This window comes from Anabrus simplex, chromosome 1 (genome assembly GCF_040414725.1).
Source record: "Anabrus simplex isolate iqAnaSimp1 chromosome 1, ASM4041472v1, whole genome shotgun sequence".
Lineage (NCBI taxonomy): Eukaryota > Metazoa > Arthropoda > Insecta > Orthoptera > Tettigoniidae > Anabrus > Anabrus simplex.
Window position 1 is genome coordinate 993,989,782 of NC_090265.1, and position 17,059 is coordinate 994,006,840.

At 39.6% G+C, this 17,059-nt stretch overlaps 1 protein-coding gene across 9 annotated transcripts in view; it reads left to right on the forward strand.

Moving 5' to 3' along the window:
- Abl (tyrosine-protein kinase Abl) overlaps positions 1–17,059 on the forward strand; it is a 520,947-nt gene that overhangs the window by 273,872 nt on the left and 230,016 nt on the right. For all 9 annotated transcript variants that reach the window (XM_067136890.2, XM_067136892.2, XM_067136891.2 and 6 more), the window contains 2 exons: positions 12,350–12,521; positions 16,439–16,551. In XM_067136890.2, coding sequence (XP_066992991.2) covers positions 12,350–12,521; positions 16,439–16,551 — 285 coding nt within the window. The remainder of the gene's footprint in view (positions 1–12,349; positions 12,522–16,438; positions 16,552–17,059) is intronic.

A 17,059-nucleotide genomic window follows, 5' to 3' on the forward strand; every position in this document is an offset into this window, starting at 1 on the left:
TCGCAGTTATCGAAGTCAGTCGGAGCCCTTGGTAATGCTGAGCGCACTCTTAGGTGAAATGTGGGGATCATCACATGGTCCCTAGACCATGGCCTACAACACTAACATGATTTTTATAAAGGAGAGATGAAACAAAATGAGGAGTTTTCCATTGTCTGATATGAAGCTAAAATACAGGGAAATCGTGACTTGCGAAGCTGAAAATAAAATAACACTATTTGAGTTCAATACATTCAGTAACTTAAACAAATGTCTTGACAGAGAACTGTGGCATACTCTTCCTCTCACAACAACATACATTCAGACAATGCTGGCAAATAAGAGCAGCACGTTACGAATAGTTCTCAAAGTGAATCCCAGAATATGTAGCTCAGAGCAATAAACACATTTCTAAAGTGTCTTCTTAAGACACCACCATCATTCAAATTTTACCTTGTTGATCCAGTGTCACCATTATGTATAGCAATCAGTCTTTTGTTATTTACTTCAAAGCCATATCACAAGCATTCTAAGTAAATATTTCAGCAAGGTAACATTACTGTAGAATCATAAGCTGTACGACTCATAGGTCTGGCCAAGAGACACAGATGTACGTACTATCAGATCACAGATTTCATTTATACAAATCATACTTGCCCAAAATAACAATGGAAACATACTCCACAGTACTCATCAAGGAATAGCCAGGTGGTTATACAAGTGAATGTATAAAGCTGAGAACAGATAAAATTCAATGGGAATGGTGACTGCCATGGTAGAAATAAAATCCCCTTTTCAGATACATATACATGTACAAACCACTTAAGGGTCCGAGAGAAACGAGAAAACAAAATTATGAATAGCAAGGCCTCCAGACATAGACACTAATAAATGTCAGGGTAAACTACAACAAAAGGTTGATGTACAACAAAGGAAATCTATCATTACTCAGATAGACAGTAAACTCAAGTAATGAAATAATATTGCGTCATACACGAGTTTTCACAAGTAAAATTTGAATCGGTAGAAAACTCTCCAATAACATAAAAACACCATTATGTATGCTTGGCTCATTCTTCGTCTCTAAAAATCACGTGACAATAACTCTCCAGGGTAGACACAAAGGTTCCCCCGAAATTATATATTCAAACTGCGGGGAGGTAACTCAACTGTTCTGCAACCTTTCGGTTAATAGTCAAAATAGTTTGCGAGGCTGACACAAAGGAAGAAGATTCGCAACTGACTGCCCATTCAAACAAAAGACAAGCATAAAGCCAAGTTCATTTAACCCATTGAGTCCTGCATATCTGTTGGATTGAAACTGCATTGGGGCTGGAATTATTTTGAAGGAAGTTTAGTGACGCTTCGCATTATGAGAAATTTCTGACTTACAAGAACATTTAAAATTTAAATATATATGAAAACAAACGACATTCATGCCACGAACCATGGAACAGGAATACTTCAAATACATTTTACTCAGTCCGCCTGCTGAGCTGTAACACGGTCATCCCCTTGCACTTCCTTGTTGATTTCCACATCTATTTGTTCATCAGGAGCATTACACTGTTACTAATACTACTACTAATTTCACCGGGCCGATGACCTTCAATGTTAGGCCCCTTTAAACAATAAGCAACAAGCAATTAATTTCACTGAAAAAATTGCATTTCTAATCATCATTACTTTCTAAAAGGGGTTATATATCGGTAACTTTCAGTCGTTTACTGGCAGCCGTCTTGTTTACAAGTGAATCTCAGAGTCTAGTTATAGCCCAATTGAAACTAATATTACCAAGCTCACTATTGATGTATGTGTGAGTGCATATGAAAAGGGACCACATGGCGGGTATTGAGATGAAGGTATTGTCATGTCCCATAATATGTAACTAATATCATGTAATTGAATTGAATGCCTCTGAAAGAAATTAAGGCCTTAAATTAGCATGTTATGTTACAACATAAGATTTCATAGTTTTTCAGTAGAGCTGTTTAAAAATTTGGTTACTTGGTGACACAAATAACTTATAAAACTATTTGGAAGTTACGCTGGGGTTTACATTTTCATATTCAATGGTATTCTCACATAGAATTGTTTTAACGAAAATTATCAACATATTATTTATGGTCTAATTTTTCCATGGAGATCTATCTATCGATGCTAAGTCTGAGCTTTTATGACTTGCACAAGGTCACTGGAGACAACTAATTGCAACACTACTGCACTTTACAAAAGTTATCACATACCTTAATGATAGTTAATCATAGCCAGCATAAGACAGGAATATCAGTTATTCATGCTGAACTCTGCGTTTTTGGGCATAGTATATGCCCTTTCACCGTCTGGTCCCGATGTCCTGCCTCTTCACAGTAGCTGCAGGTGGATCGAGACCTCTTCTTTTTCTTGGAGTTGGTGGTAGCATGCCTGCCTCTTATGCGGAGGCCCCGGGTTCGATTCCCGGCCAGGTCAGGGATTTTTACCTGGATCACGGGGCTGGTTCGAGGTCCACTCAGCCTACGTGATTACAGTTGAGGAGCTATCTGACGGTGAGATAGCGACCCTGATCTCGAGAGCCAAGAATAACGGCCAAGAGGATTCGTCGTGCTGACCACAGGACACCTCGTAATCTGCAGGCCTTTGGGCTGAGCAGCGGTCGCTTGATAGGCCAAGGCCCTTCCAGGGCTGTGTTGCCACTGGGGGGGGGGGGGGAGTTCTCTTCTGAACCGTACTTGTTTTTTTAGGCATTACACTTTATGAAGAAGATGATTGTGTAATTATTGGCAGAGGAGGAGAAGCAGAAGCCAGCTCCGTAAGATTTTCACTTGAAGTGATTGATGGCAGTGTTGTTGGAGCAGGTAAAGATGTTATACCCGGGCATAGTATATCTTTCTTATCTTCTGATACGGGGTCTAATTTTTTCATAGAAATACAACTGTCTATTGATGGTAATTCCTTGAGGTTTGATGACTTGCGGAAGGTCACCGAAGTCAGGCGGTGGATCTTCTGGAAGGATGGTGGGGTACTTCGTCAGAAACTACCTATGGATTTCCTTGTCAACACTACATCAGGGTGTTCTTTCATATACACAGGGTGATGTAGCTGGGTTATTTGTGGAATGTTTTTCATTGCAGCACGGAACTTGTTTTTCCATTCATAAGTAGGAGTTGTTACATTTCCGGATTCTGTGCGAACAGCAACAGGAAAAATAGAGCTAGAAACCTGACAACTTTTACGGGCGACATTAATTACATCTTCAATAACGTCTTTCATTTTTCTGGAACGCTCTCTTGAAACAATCAAAATACAAATCGGGTTGAAATTTCGTGCGTCCTACTGGCAAAAATGAAATTTTTCAACTGCTGTTCTTTCCTGTCATTACTCTCCACATGAGGTATCTCATTAACATGTTTTTATTTTACCCAACACAGTTATCAGCATGGAATTCTAAATGCTCCTCACCTACTGAAAATTTTTCCAAGAAGTGTTGTACAAGAGATAAAACAGTATTTACTCCTTAATCTGCAATGCAAGCTTTTGGAGTAATGTACAAAACAAATTTGTTAAGTGGTTCACACGCAACACCTAAGAACCCACTTTGTAGCCTGTAAGAAAGAAAATGGGTCCAACTTGTTGCGGATCGTATGGTAAGTGCACCTGTTGGGCAAAATCAAAAGTATAATGCATTGTGCCTTTGTACGTGTTACAGCTATGTGGCCCAAGAGACAATGGAGTTTTCATTGTCTGCAATTGTCTATGGTGTTTTTATCAGCAGTCCGCTCTGCTTAGATGTGATTAAGATGTTGTATAGCCTTCTCCATCAGATTTCTTTTTTCCTCCTCATCCATAATTGACATAATTGACACGGAAGAAGCCTCCCCGAAGATTGTATAAATTACGCTATGAAAAATCAGTACAATCGGGCGCACCCTGGGCAACGTTGCAAATTAGCAGCGGCGGATTCTTCCACTACCGGTCAACACAGAAGTAGTAATCCTCCTAAAGGGTCTTTTTTAAGACCACTTGTTATAGTCTCGATAAACATTGAGGGTTTTTCGTGTGCCATAGAGACCCTATTGGCTGACTTGTGTAAGGAATGTAAATGTGACATCCTTCTAGTGCAAGAGACTCACTGGGGCTACAACAGCCATCGACCGAAAATCGCAGGCATGGAGCTTGTTCTGGAAAGGCCCCATGATAAATACGGTAGTGCCATTTTCACCAGACCAAACCTAAATATCACATCAACCTCACTAACTGAAAGGGATGATATTGAGATTCTTTCTGTATGTACGCCACACTTTAGCGTTACTTCTGTATACAAGCCTCCTAATGTTGACTTCACGTTTGAAGAACCTACTAACTTTAAGTACCAGGGCGTAAATTTCATCCTTGGCGATTACAACTGCCGAAGCACATCTTGGGGATACCCAGATTCAGATACCAATGGAGATAAACTGGAAACCTGGGCAGAGAATCATGATCTTCATCTAATTCATGATCCAAAACTACCAGCATCCTTCAATAGCGGTCGGTGGAAGAGAGGCTACAACCCTGACAATATTTTCGTGTCATCAAAAGTTGCTGGGAGTTGTGTGAAGATGATGGGTAAGCCTATCCCATCTACCCAACATAGACCTGTAATCTGCAAAGTGAATGCCATGGTAGTGCCAGAGGAGGTACCTTTCAGGCAAAGGTTTAATTTTCAGAAGGCCAATTGGGAAAGATTCACCAACGAGCTTGATATAGAAGTTGCCAAGATCCCACCGAAACCTGAGATGTACGAGGCATTTGTTAGATGCGTCCAGACAGCCTCTAGAAGGACCATTCCAAGAGGTTGTAGGACAAATTACATACCAGGAATGACTGATGACAGCGAACAGCTGATGAACTATTACAAAGATCTTTTTGAGGCTGACCCATTTGCTGATGAAACTATCCAGGTTGGTGAGGAATTGATGCAAACTATCTCAGCAAATCACAAAGTTAAGTGGACCTCACTGGTAGAGAATCTGGACATGAAGTTGAACAGTAGGCGAGCCTGGAATCTCCTGAAAAACCTCAGCGGTGACCCAACAAAACCTTCACCACAATTACAGCTGACCAGATTGCAACCCAATTACTCATGAACGGGAAGATTAAAGGTCGGAGTACACGGGAGCAACTGGAACGAACCCCAGGCAGTGAGAACCAAAATCTCCAAGAACCCTTCACCTTGAATGAACTAGAGTCTATCATCTCCACCTTGAAATTAAATAAGGCTGCTGGTATCGATGATATCAGAGTAGAACAGATCAAGAAATTCGGCAGGACTACTCTGCAATGGCTGCTTACAATGATTAATGAGTGTGTATCTAAGCTTTATATTCCCAAGCTCTGGAGGAAAGCTCGAGTGGTTGCACGACTTAAGCCTGGTAAGGAGCCAAACGATCCTAAAAACTTTCGCCCAGTATCATTGTTATGCCATTGTTTCAAGATCTTCGAGCGACTTATCCTTAACCGAATTAGTGGCATCCTCGAAGGAAAGTTCATTCCTCAACAAGCTGGTTTTCGACCTGGAAAGTCATGCTGCAGTCAAATCCTGAACCTTACTCAACACATCGAGGATGGTTTTGAACAGCGTAAGGTAACTGGAGTTGCCTTTGTTGACTTAACAGCTGCCTATGACACCATCAACCACAGGAAGTTACTGAGGAAAATTTACCAGCTCACTAATGATTATCAACTAACATCTCTTATTGGCATTCTCCTGCAGAATAGAAGATTCCAAGTCTCTCTCCATGGTAAGAAGAGCAGATGGCGCGTACAAAAGAACGGTTTACCTCAAGGCAGTGTGCTAGCCCCTGTGCTCTTTAACATTTATACTAATGATCAACCCATAATGGAACATACCAAGCTTTTCATCTATGCCGACGATACTGCAGTGGCTGCCCAAGGAAAGACATTTGAAGAGGTGGAGGAAAAGTTGACTTCTGCACTAGATACTCTTGGCTCTTACTATGAAGGCAATCATCTAAAGCTAAATCCCAACAAGACTCAGGTGTGCGCATTTCACTTAAGGAATAGAGAAGCTCGGCGGGAACTGGACATTATATGGCAAGGCAAACGACTAGAACATTGTCCAACACCTGTGTATCTAGGTGTTACTCTTGACCGAACACTGTCCTTCAAGAAACATTGCCACAACACCAGGCTGAAAGTTAGTTCACGGAACAGTATTTTGAGAAAGCTCACAGCCACCACCTGGGGAGCAAGCCCTCGCGTCCTGAGAACCTCTGCTCTTGCTTTGTGTGTGTCCGCTGCAGAGTACGCTTCACCTGTGTGGAGTGCATCCACTCACACCAAGGAGGTTGACATTGCAATCAACGAGACCGTACGTATCTTGTCGGGATGTCTGAAGCCAACCCCAGTTGACAAACTCTACCCGATTGTTGGAATAGCTCCCCCCGCTATCAGAAGGGCTGTTGCTGCTGATGCAGAGAGGACAAAGCAGACTAATGATTCTCGCCACCCACTGCATGATCACCAGGCTGTAGTCTGTCGACTGAAGTCGAGAAAGAGCTTCATCACCAGGACTCAACCACTGGTAGGAACACCTGAGTATAACCGCATCACCAGGTGGAAGAGCATGCTGCCGCCTGATACTCCTGCAAAGGAAGAGCTAGCTCCAGGAAATGACCTGCCCTACCCTATTTGGAGATCACTTAATCGTCTTAGGGTGGGCGTACCTCTTTGCAAGACCAACATGCAAAAATGGGCCATACTTCCAGCTGATGGAGACGCATCCTGCGAGTGTGGTGTAACACAAGATCCGAACCACCTGCTCATTTGTCCCCTACTAGAACATCCCTGCACTACACAGGACCTAATCGAGGCGAACAACAAGGCCATCGGAGTTGATACATTTTGGAAATGCTGACCGGACACGGAATGATGATGATGAGTTTCCCTATTACAATTTAATTGCTTCTACAAGTCATACAAAGATCAGTCTTGGGTTTCTGAACTACTATGTTACTGCAAAATGTACTCCAGGTGGGATACCAGGACGAGAGTGATACAGGAATTCTCTCTAATGATTTACAACTGTCAGAGTATAATATATTAACATACTCCTTAGACATGGTGGTTGGGAGAAGCATGAGATCACTTCTTCATTTTGTACGTATCCAGCCTGGCATGACAAGTGCATTTTGTTCACTGAAATTATTCATGAAGTAGACTGCATGTTTACAATCATCAAAAGGAATAGATTTTATCTGAGAAGTCTTTCATACGTTTTGGTGAATTTTTAGGCTTCACCCCTTCTTTCTTGAATTGTTCCTTTAAATTTTTTAGCCTCTTAGAGCCACAAGCGAATACAAAGTGAAAGAATGACTGACACACCTCCTGCCCTCTGAAGTGTAAATTGTGTATGTTTCTTTCCTGTCATAATTCTCTTAGGAGCTGTCGTCATTGGCTGGTTTCATACTAATGCATTCATCGCACATTTCTCCACAGTATGAAATACACTGAAAGACTGTATTGGAATCCGAAATATTTGGAGCAGACAGGATGTTCATGAAACCTATTACCTTTATTAAAAGTGCCCAGCTAGGGTTTATTTATTTATCCGAGCCATCTTATCTCATGCTCGCGCAGCTATGAGCGCGAGTGTTTAAGTGTGTGGAGCCTCGCTTACGATGTGAAAAGTGGTCCCTTTTCTTAGTATTAAATAAATCTCATGTTTTAACAGTGATTATTGTCAGAGGGCTTTTAAATTCACCCAGTGAGTAGATGACGGTGTAAGCAATACATAGGTATCAAAAACGAAAGTTTGACATTTTACTCCCTTGAATGGTTTTTTACAATTATTTCGTGAACTGTTGACCGAGAAGTTGTCCCTTTTCTTACGCACGCACACATATATTAAGAAAATGCATATAACATTAGAGAGGAAGAGTCCCTACACAAATCAGAAATGCAACTCACTCTGCCATCTCTTGAGGAAAAGTTGAATTACATTGTAAAGTGAGACTATGGAACAGTTCCATGGTCCATCATTTAGTTCACCAAGATGAAGCACGGAACGGTTCCGTGGCTCTGGCCCAATGAGTTAAGCAAGTTTGGCTTACCACCACCACCTAATTCTTAGCTGTGGAGGTGCGGGTGCCGTTAGAGGAGGAGGAGGAGGAGGAGGAGGAGGAGGATGATGATGATGATGATGATGATGATGATGATGATGATGATATAGAAACTTGCTAGTATTGAATACATTTTTTAAAGCATATTGTACTTACATATTTAGTGTGAAATCTGGCATTGCATGTTTGCTGAAGTTAAGGAACAGTATTGCCTCTCACATTCACTATTAAAATTGTAAGATTGTAACCATTTAGTCATAATTAAAATTACTGTACAAAATAATAATATGAATTATTAAGTGAGATATACTTTTCACAGTCAATATAAATAAAAATTGAGGTTATAAAAATTCAGTCCTTTATTGATTATAAATGAAGCTTAAATATAAGTTAAAGAGAAGAGTAAATTAAATGCATTTGTAAATAAATAGCACACTACTTCTTGTCACGATACAATCCAAATTCAACTGAGGGTTCTGTAAAACTGTTTCATGACCGTGAACGGCAGATGCTTTGTAAGAATGTTCAGAAGGAACGCTTTATGAAATATTCATAATGCGGTCGTTCCCTGAAAGGCGTTCTAACAGGGAAATACAAAGTGCCAACATGTTCACTTCATTCCCCAGCCTTTCTCTACAGTACCTAGCACTGAACTGATAGCAGAGATTATTATGTACAGAGTTGTCACAATACAACACTTCAAAAGCGTACAGTACGTGAGAGAATATTCAGAAATATAAAGGCTGTGGTCTGTAGAATGAGTACTGCTAAACCTAAGAAGAGAAAGGGATGAATCAGAATTGCAGGAATGCTAGGGAACAATCTAACCTTTACTTTTATTTTCAAAAATATTCCTAAACTTTCAGCTATGATTAGTGATGATAGAATTAAATCCGCATTTGGAAACCGCTTAAGAAGTATACCAGGACAGGCCTGCCCTAATGAACGTTTATTGCAAACATTGGACCAGGGTGTGTTGCAAAGCATAAAACTTGCATATAGGAAATGATTCTGGGTCCTTTATTGAGATTGATCGATGACAGTTCTCTTTCCTTGCTTTGAAAATTAAATAAAATCAGCATTAAGAACATGATATGCTGGACAACAAAGTCATGGAGGAGCAGCTCTTGAGGAAATCTAACAAACTATGTTCTTCAGCTCATTTAACTAATACTAGGATTTGAGGAAGGAAGTGGAAATGATATTAGTGCGTGGTCTGCAACTGTTGGTGGAACTTCAGCTCATTTAACTAATACTAGGATTTGAGGAAGGAAGTGGAAATGATATTAGTGCGTGGTCTGCAACTGTTGGTGGAATTCGTCAAGTGCATACAGATGAAGAAGTTATGGATGTGGTGCGGCAAGACTCTTGGGGATGATGTGGAACGGTATGATGAGAGAGCAGATGCTGACAATTTCTGTTGCATTCTGATGCTGTAACTGTCCATGAGCTGACCCTAAAAATGGCCGTCTCCCATAATCTAGGAAACCACACATTAAGGAGAGGGTTCTGTTTCTTATAATATCTTCTTTTCATATGTGTAATTTTAATGATAATTTTATACCATATAGCATAGTTCAATTGCATGCAGTAGAAACAAAAAGAATAAAATGTCTGGGAAACAGCATTAGGGTAAGAATCAAAATTTAACACTTGCATGTGATTAGAAATTGAACAGAGAAGGAATGGCCTGAAAGCAGTATTAATGGCACTGTTGTAGATAAATCATACTTCTCAGATATGCTATAGAGGTCCATCAGATACCTGGGAAACGTGACCTCCTCTCCCTCCCCGAAAGTGAAGATCACCACAGTAGTCAACCTCAGTGCTTCCATACCACGTTCAACACCCTAAGTGAATATTAGTATTAAACTAGCAGACCCTTGTCAACATAGGTGTTCACTCATTGGTAAGTATATTATTATAGTCTTCCGATTGCGTCAAGGTTGCTGATTGTGGTTTCTAGGTTAGCTGAAGAAACCAATTCAACAAAAATAGCTCTGCTGCAGTGCTGGCCAAAGTTTCTTGTTGTTATAAAAATGGTGGTCATTTCTTCTTTGCCTTCTTTTTTATCAAACTCTTGCCTTCGTTGCTGTTGTTAAGAATGCTGTGTGATGACTTTTTTAAAATGTCACTGTGGAGAGACAAATGCATTGTCTATGCCGAGCACTTTCTACAATAATTTGTTCCAAGGGATTAGAAGAAAGGCAGAGGAAAAGCAGATTAACCCAAAAGTTATGCGTAATTATACCGTAAGCATATGGAAAGGATGGATCCGGCTGATCACTACTGCACCTCCTGCAATTTTATTGGAAGGTCAGTAAAATGATTGTGTAAAATGTTTTGGCAACCCTAAGTACAAGTAAGCAACAGTTTCATTTTGTACAATATCCAAAACAGACCCATAAAACATTGGCATTATAGAAGAGAACTTTACACTCGCACAAAGCGTGATCAACCCTCTTCAGATAATGAAGAATGTCTGAGTGGTTGTCTCTGCCTCATTTGTTTTTAGCTGCAGAAAAGTAAGAAGGAAAGACTGCACAATTTATAGGGACCATAAAATGAAAGAAGAGTGATGTGAAACATTCATGAGAAAGTCTGCATTTGCGGTGTATGTGTTTATGTACTCTCTTACTCCACTACAGGCAATAAGTGGGGATGGAGAGGCAAGCTTGTTCACAGAAACAGTAGGTCTAAGGGTTAATTTATATTAAAAATACTTTGTGCCAGTATTGATGGCAGTCGTGATGATTGTGTCTATAGTAAAACCTCGAAAAGACGGTCTCCTGTATCATGGTATCCCAGGTAATACGCGCTTTTTGCCCAGGCGCTAGACATTTCCTATAGGAAGCCAATATAAAATGTCTTGTTACATTGCTCCTGTTTAAGATGTTGCTCCTTTTTGAGGGAATATTCTTCAGATCATTTTTAGCAAAGTTCAGAAGAAGTGGAAAATTTTACTTACTCATTGTAAGTGTACCTACAGACCTAAAGAAAATAGTAAACTTTACCTGAGGCTAAAGGCTAGGTAGAGTATGTTGACATTCAAACATCACAATCAGCTGATCTTAATCTCACCACCAGGAGTCTGCAGTGTGTACAGATTGAACAGATGGAATAATACTGTAGAGGTGGGGAGATGCCAATTTAGGATTTCTTCAAAATGAGTTGTTACATACCAGTGTAGAAATTGTCAAGAAAGTGAGAGAAGAAATCTTTCCAGTACATTCCTTACCGGTTTATGTGGACAGTTCTTGGTTGTGTTTAGTGTAATGAGGCTTGTCTGTGATCATGAGTATGAAAAGGAAAGCCCTGCCCTTATCATACAAATTAGAAATTTTGCAGAAGCTCGAGGAAAACTCTAATATTAACTGAAACAGCTGTCTGATTCAGAAGGACAGCTGTCTGATTCAGAAGGAATTCCACTGTCTACAGTAAGAGCAATATCAAACTAACGTGACTCAATCAATGCAGCTGCAGCATCAGTAGGATGTACCACTAATACTGTGTCTACAGGTGTACTTCTTGTTGTTTAACTACTGTATTTTATTAAAATGCTACGTCTCCTTTACAATGAGAAATATACAATCTATATAATTATATTGGTTAGTCCCCCCTTGCTTAATATGCTGTCCCATTTAATGTACAGTTTTCATATGGTCTGTTGGACAGCTTCATCTCAAGGTTACTGTACAACAGTTTTATAGGCCAGGAATAATGGCCTACATAATGAATTTGATATTGTCTTTCTGTGTGATAAAATTCTCCTTAGCTTCAAATTTAGTATTTGTATCATTTAGCTAATTTTATAAGAAAAGGAAGCCTTGCTCAATCTTTCTCAAATCTAATTGAGAACTGTTGGACTAGGACTTAAAATCTCTGCCTCAAACCTTGTATCTGGAACACAGTTCCCATCATGAGTATCAGTACCTTTTCTTACTTAATGTTTTTTTTTCTTCCCACAAGAGGATTATTTTCCATTCTCTGTTTCTCCATTCCAAGGATTCTTACCTATCTCGTGTGTCTCAGTATGGCACTTCCATACCTACAATATTCAATGTTCCTTTGATTATACAACAGAAAAATATCTCATTAGAGAGGCTGAAAAAACAGGGAAGTTACATAGTTAGCTTTTTATAGATGGAGCAGATTTTCCACTGCTTTGTGTTTTCTTCAAGCTTACTAAGCTCGAAGTTTTATATTGGTCGAAGGTCATTAACTCAATGCTGAAATATATTTGTGTTTAGGGATCTGGCTGCACGGAACTGCTTGGTGGGAGAAAACCATCTGGTGAAGGTTGCAGATTTCGGTCTGGCACGACTCATGCGTGACGATACTTACACAGCACATGCAGGTGCTAAATTTCCCATAAAATGGACTGCTCCTGAGGGACTTGCCTACAACAAATTTTCCACAAAGGTAAATTGAATTGTGACCATGGGTATGGAGCCTTGCATTCATAATATTAAAGCTGACATTTCCTCTTAGCATGCATGTGAAAACTTATTCAAATACAGTTTTGTATAATACAAATGAAAGTGATGACATTAGAGCTGATATAAACGTATAATTGAATGCAGATTGACATGTTTTGCCCGTTTAAGTGGACATTTTCAGATTTTTCAACCATTAAAAATAAAAATCTTGTTGGAATTATGTGGAAGTATTATACACAGGTGCGTTTATGAATTTTGAATTTTTAGTTTGCTGGGAAATAAGCAGGTATTGAATAGTTGCAAGCTAAAGTTTGTTGTATGATCTGTAAGTAAGAACTGGATAAAACCCTTAAAATCTTGATGGGTACTGAACGAAGTATTTATTGAAAGACTTCCATGATACATCCATTCATGATTAAATTTTGGAACTATTGCAACTTTAAGTGTGTTGAAACATTGCAAGATGTAAGTAGCTACAGGTGATCACACTGGTTGTGATCAATACAGATTTTATCTCAAGTTGTTATACAGGATGTCAAAGGAATTTACAGGTTCTTTTGAGGGGAAAATGGAAATATCCTCTCAGCTGAAGTTAAATTGACTGTAGGGATTGGAACATCCTCTCTCCAGTTTTATTTGTAGTTAGTACTGTATAACCTAATGCAAGTAATCTGTATGCATAATGTGGTTTCATGTTGAGTTGCTTGAACATTTTTTCTGTAGTATGTATGTCACTGATGAAACCCAAGTTGCTAGACTGTAGTGCGTAAGCACCATGCTGATTTTCACATTTTTACTCTTCCTTGTGATGAATGCTTCAGGCACCAGACGGAAATTTGGACGTGATTGTTTGACTTAAACTGTGTGAGATATTTAACGGTGGAATTGTTGGGGACTGAACAAGCTTTCAGGTTGAGAACTCAAAGCCACACATACGCATGTACACCAGAGACTTGTGTAATATTCCTATGCAGTTGAAAACATTCTTAATATTGGGTTAATGGTGAAATCCTACAACATAAAAGGAGAAAAAAAGGGAATTCACCATTTTTTTTCAGTAGAAAGATTTATTAGGGGAGCAGTTTTGGTCCTTCCCAAAAGTAGCTAAAGAAAACTCAAGTACTGGCAAAATAGAGTGTGACAAGTCTAATAGCCTAACCATGGCTTCTCTTCTGTTTTGTCCTAGCTTGGAGATACATCATCTGGCTATTAAGCTCATAACTTTTACTACTTTTGTTCTGGCATAAATTGTTGCAACATGCCTATGACTTTTTGTAAACACTTTTACATTCATGTATTGAATTAATTTAGATTTTGTTAGAAGAAGATTACATGTGTATGTATCAACAATAACGCACAACGGATGATTGTTTGGTCCGCCCTGTCAATATGTTTTGAATAATTATAAAATATAATATAATTATAGCAATTAGGTAACAGCTCAACAGCTTTCAAGATTCCCTCACATCTAGGACAGCTCAAACACCGATTGCACTGCATAACATTTTTGACCGTTGCCCATTCAACCAACACCTGACTTTCCCACACTTCAACAACAAAAATATACGCAAACCTCTAGTCAACTAGGAAGAATCTAATTATGTTTTAACTATCTTCATTTGAAGCCGGTGTTGTTTTAACTCTGTCTTAGCACAGCCTCATTTTATAATCAACAAAAGCTGTTCACTTGCACTGTGCACTCCATTCATATAGAGAGTGACCAACGGAGTTGACTACCTCATGAATCCTAGGGCGAATTATTTTGGTTGGAGCCAAATCACAAGTAGACAAATTGGAATGTTTTACCTCATCAATTTTAACAATTATAAATAAGTGTACAGTAATTGTAAATTTTATTTTATTTTGCCAAAATATGTATATACTACGTAGAACTACCTTCGAACTCAATATCATATAGACTTTGATTACTTTCGTTGTTATATTGTACATATGATGGCCTCATTTTAATATTAAGAAACCACTAGCGTATTTTACTATGTGTAACTAGTCTATTGTTATTTCGTTTAAGATAGGACCTTGTACGTGTTTTTTAATGTGTTCTTTCTTACATATTATGTTCATAATTTCCAACCAGATGTCTGGTTTAATTTTGAGGTGCTTTGATATAACTGATGATGCCCCACATGGGGGGCAAACATGTCTCCATTTTAACGATGTTTAACTAAAAATGTTAACATCCTGTAATGTATTGAATAGGTTGGAGTTCCAATAAATTTTCTTATATTATTATTGAGATTCTTTCAATACGGAAAATAAAATGATTTTCATTACTTGTCATGGTCAAGTTTGTCGACCATATGTATGTATACCGGGTGGTCCACCAGTCCCTTGCGATCCAGTTTTATGCATCCCTTCACATTTACTACAATTCAGAATATAACGAGATGCGTGTTCACGGGCTAGAAGACAGCAGGAATTGTGAGCGCCACTATTAATTCATTATGGGTACCTCGAACGAACCCATAAAACCAGTACAGATACACAGAACACGTACTTCAAAACAGGAGGTGGACTTATAGACCAGGAGCACGGTACTGTATAGGCTGGGAAGCGGGCGCTGTAGGTTAAGTGTTGCAATAGCTCACTTGGCAAGCGGGCGGGGAGGTATGTGATATTGGACAGTGCTTGAGGTGGGAGGTTCGAATCCTACATAATTTTTTTTTTTTTAACAGCCAGTTGCCAGCAACGTGGTAAGGTTGGATACTTGATAGCTTCCAAGGACTGATTTGTTTATTTGACTCTGTAAAAGACCGTATGTATTGTTGCATTGGGTATGGTGCTGGGTTGGACGAGGATGAGGAGATGATGGTCTGTGGCCAGTTAGCTACATTGTACATGTTCCAAGCTTTATAGACCACAGGTAGGGCAAAATATGCCCCCATTGCAATGATAACAACATGCGATGGCAGGTAAGTATGTAGCTGCACGAACTCCCCTCCTTCGAAGCAATTCACAACACAAAGTTCATTCACTGCCTTAAGATATATTCCAGCAACAAGTATGTGACATGTTACTTATCTATGGAGAAGCTAGACATAATGGATACCAGGCACAACGCCTGTACTAAGAATGCTATCCAGATAGACGACAACTGACGGGCATGACATTTCGGAGTGTGAAAAGACTCATGCGGGATACTGATGGTCAGGCAGGCATCAATTTTTTAAAATGAGACAAATTGCCTCATAGTGCATTGGCACTGCCGGTGGCTCCAAATAGCCTATGCAGTGGCCTCCATGGTATGCATTAGCCATGCGTCTTATTAGGTGTGCTATTTACCAGCTGATGAGCCCAACTTAGCACACGGGTGAAACGTTAGCAACCAGGAATAAGTTAGCTGGAAAATTTATAATGTCCAATAACGGACCAACTATATTGGTATTAGGGAGAGACCTTGTCTTTCAGAATTGTAACAAATGTGAAGGGATGCATAAAACTGGATTGCAAGGGGGTGGTGGACCACCCTGTATATTGTGTTTTATCAAAAGGCCAGTTTAATGTCGGCTTGTTCCACATCTGCAATAGCTCTCCACCATTTATTTTCCACCACAGATGTACAGCAACAACAAGAAAAGGAAGACTGGTGTGTGTGATCTTAATCTGGTATCTTCATATCCTAAAGTTCATTATCATTACAGTATATAGTAGTAGATTCATTCTTTGAAACCTATTACTAAGGTTTCTTTTAAAAAAAAGATGTTTATATATCCTACATTCAGTATGTTATGTCTATTACAACTTACGTTATCAGGGTAGTTTTGGTGTGTGTGTGTGTGTGTGTCCATCTCTCTCTCTCTCTCTCTCTCTCTCTCTCTCTCTCTCTCTCTCTCTCTCTCTCTCTCTCGTTAAAGTGTTCATGACAGTAATTTGTTGTTGCAGTCGGATGTGTGGGCATTTGGTATCCTCCTGTGGGAAATAGCTACGTATGGTATGTCACCGTATCCTGGGATTGATTTGACTGATGTGTACCATATGCTGGAAAAGGGTTATAGGTAAGTAAACACCAATTATGTTGTAATAAGAAATACTGACTCCGTGGCTCAGACGGCAGCGCGTCGGCCTCTCACCGCTGGATACCGTGGTTCAAATCCCGGTCACTCCATGTGAGGTTTGTGCTGGACAAAGCGGAGGCGGGACAGGTTTTTCTCCGGGCACTCCAGTTTTCCCTGTCATCTTTCATTCCAGCAACACTCTCCCTCCTCATTTCATAGCATCTATTATTCATTAATAAATCACTTTGGGTGTGGCGACCCCATCGTACTAACAGCCTATATCTGCTTCATTCATTACATCCCTGACCCGGTCAATGACTGGAAAACAGGTTGGAGGTTTTCATTTTCAAGAAATACTGAGTTCCTGTCCAGACCTTAGAGAGTTAATCGATGAAATGGTAATACCTTACAGCTTAGCACCCGATATGAAAAAATGAAATGGCATATGGCTTTTAGTGCCGGGAGTGTCCGAGTACATGTTTGGCTCGCCAGGTGCAGGTCTTTTTGA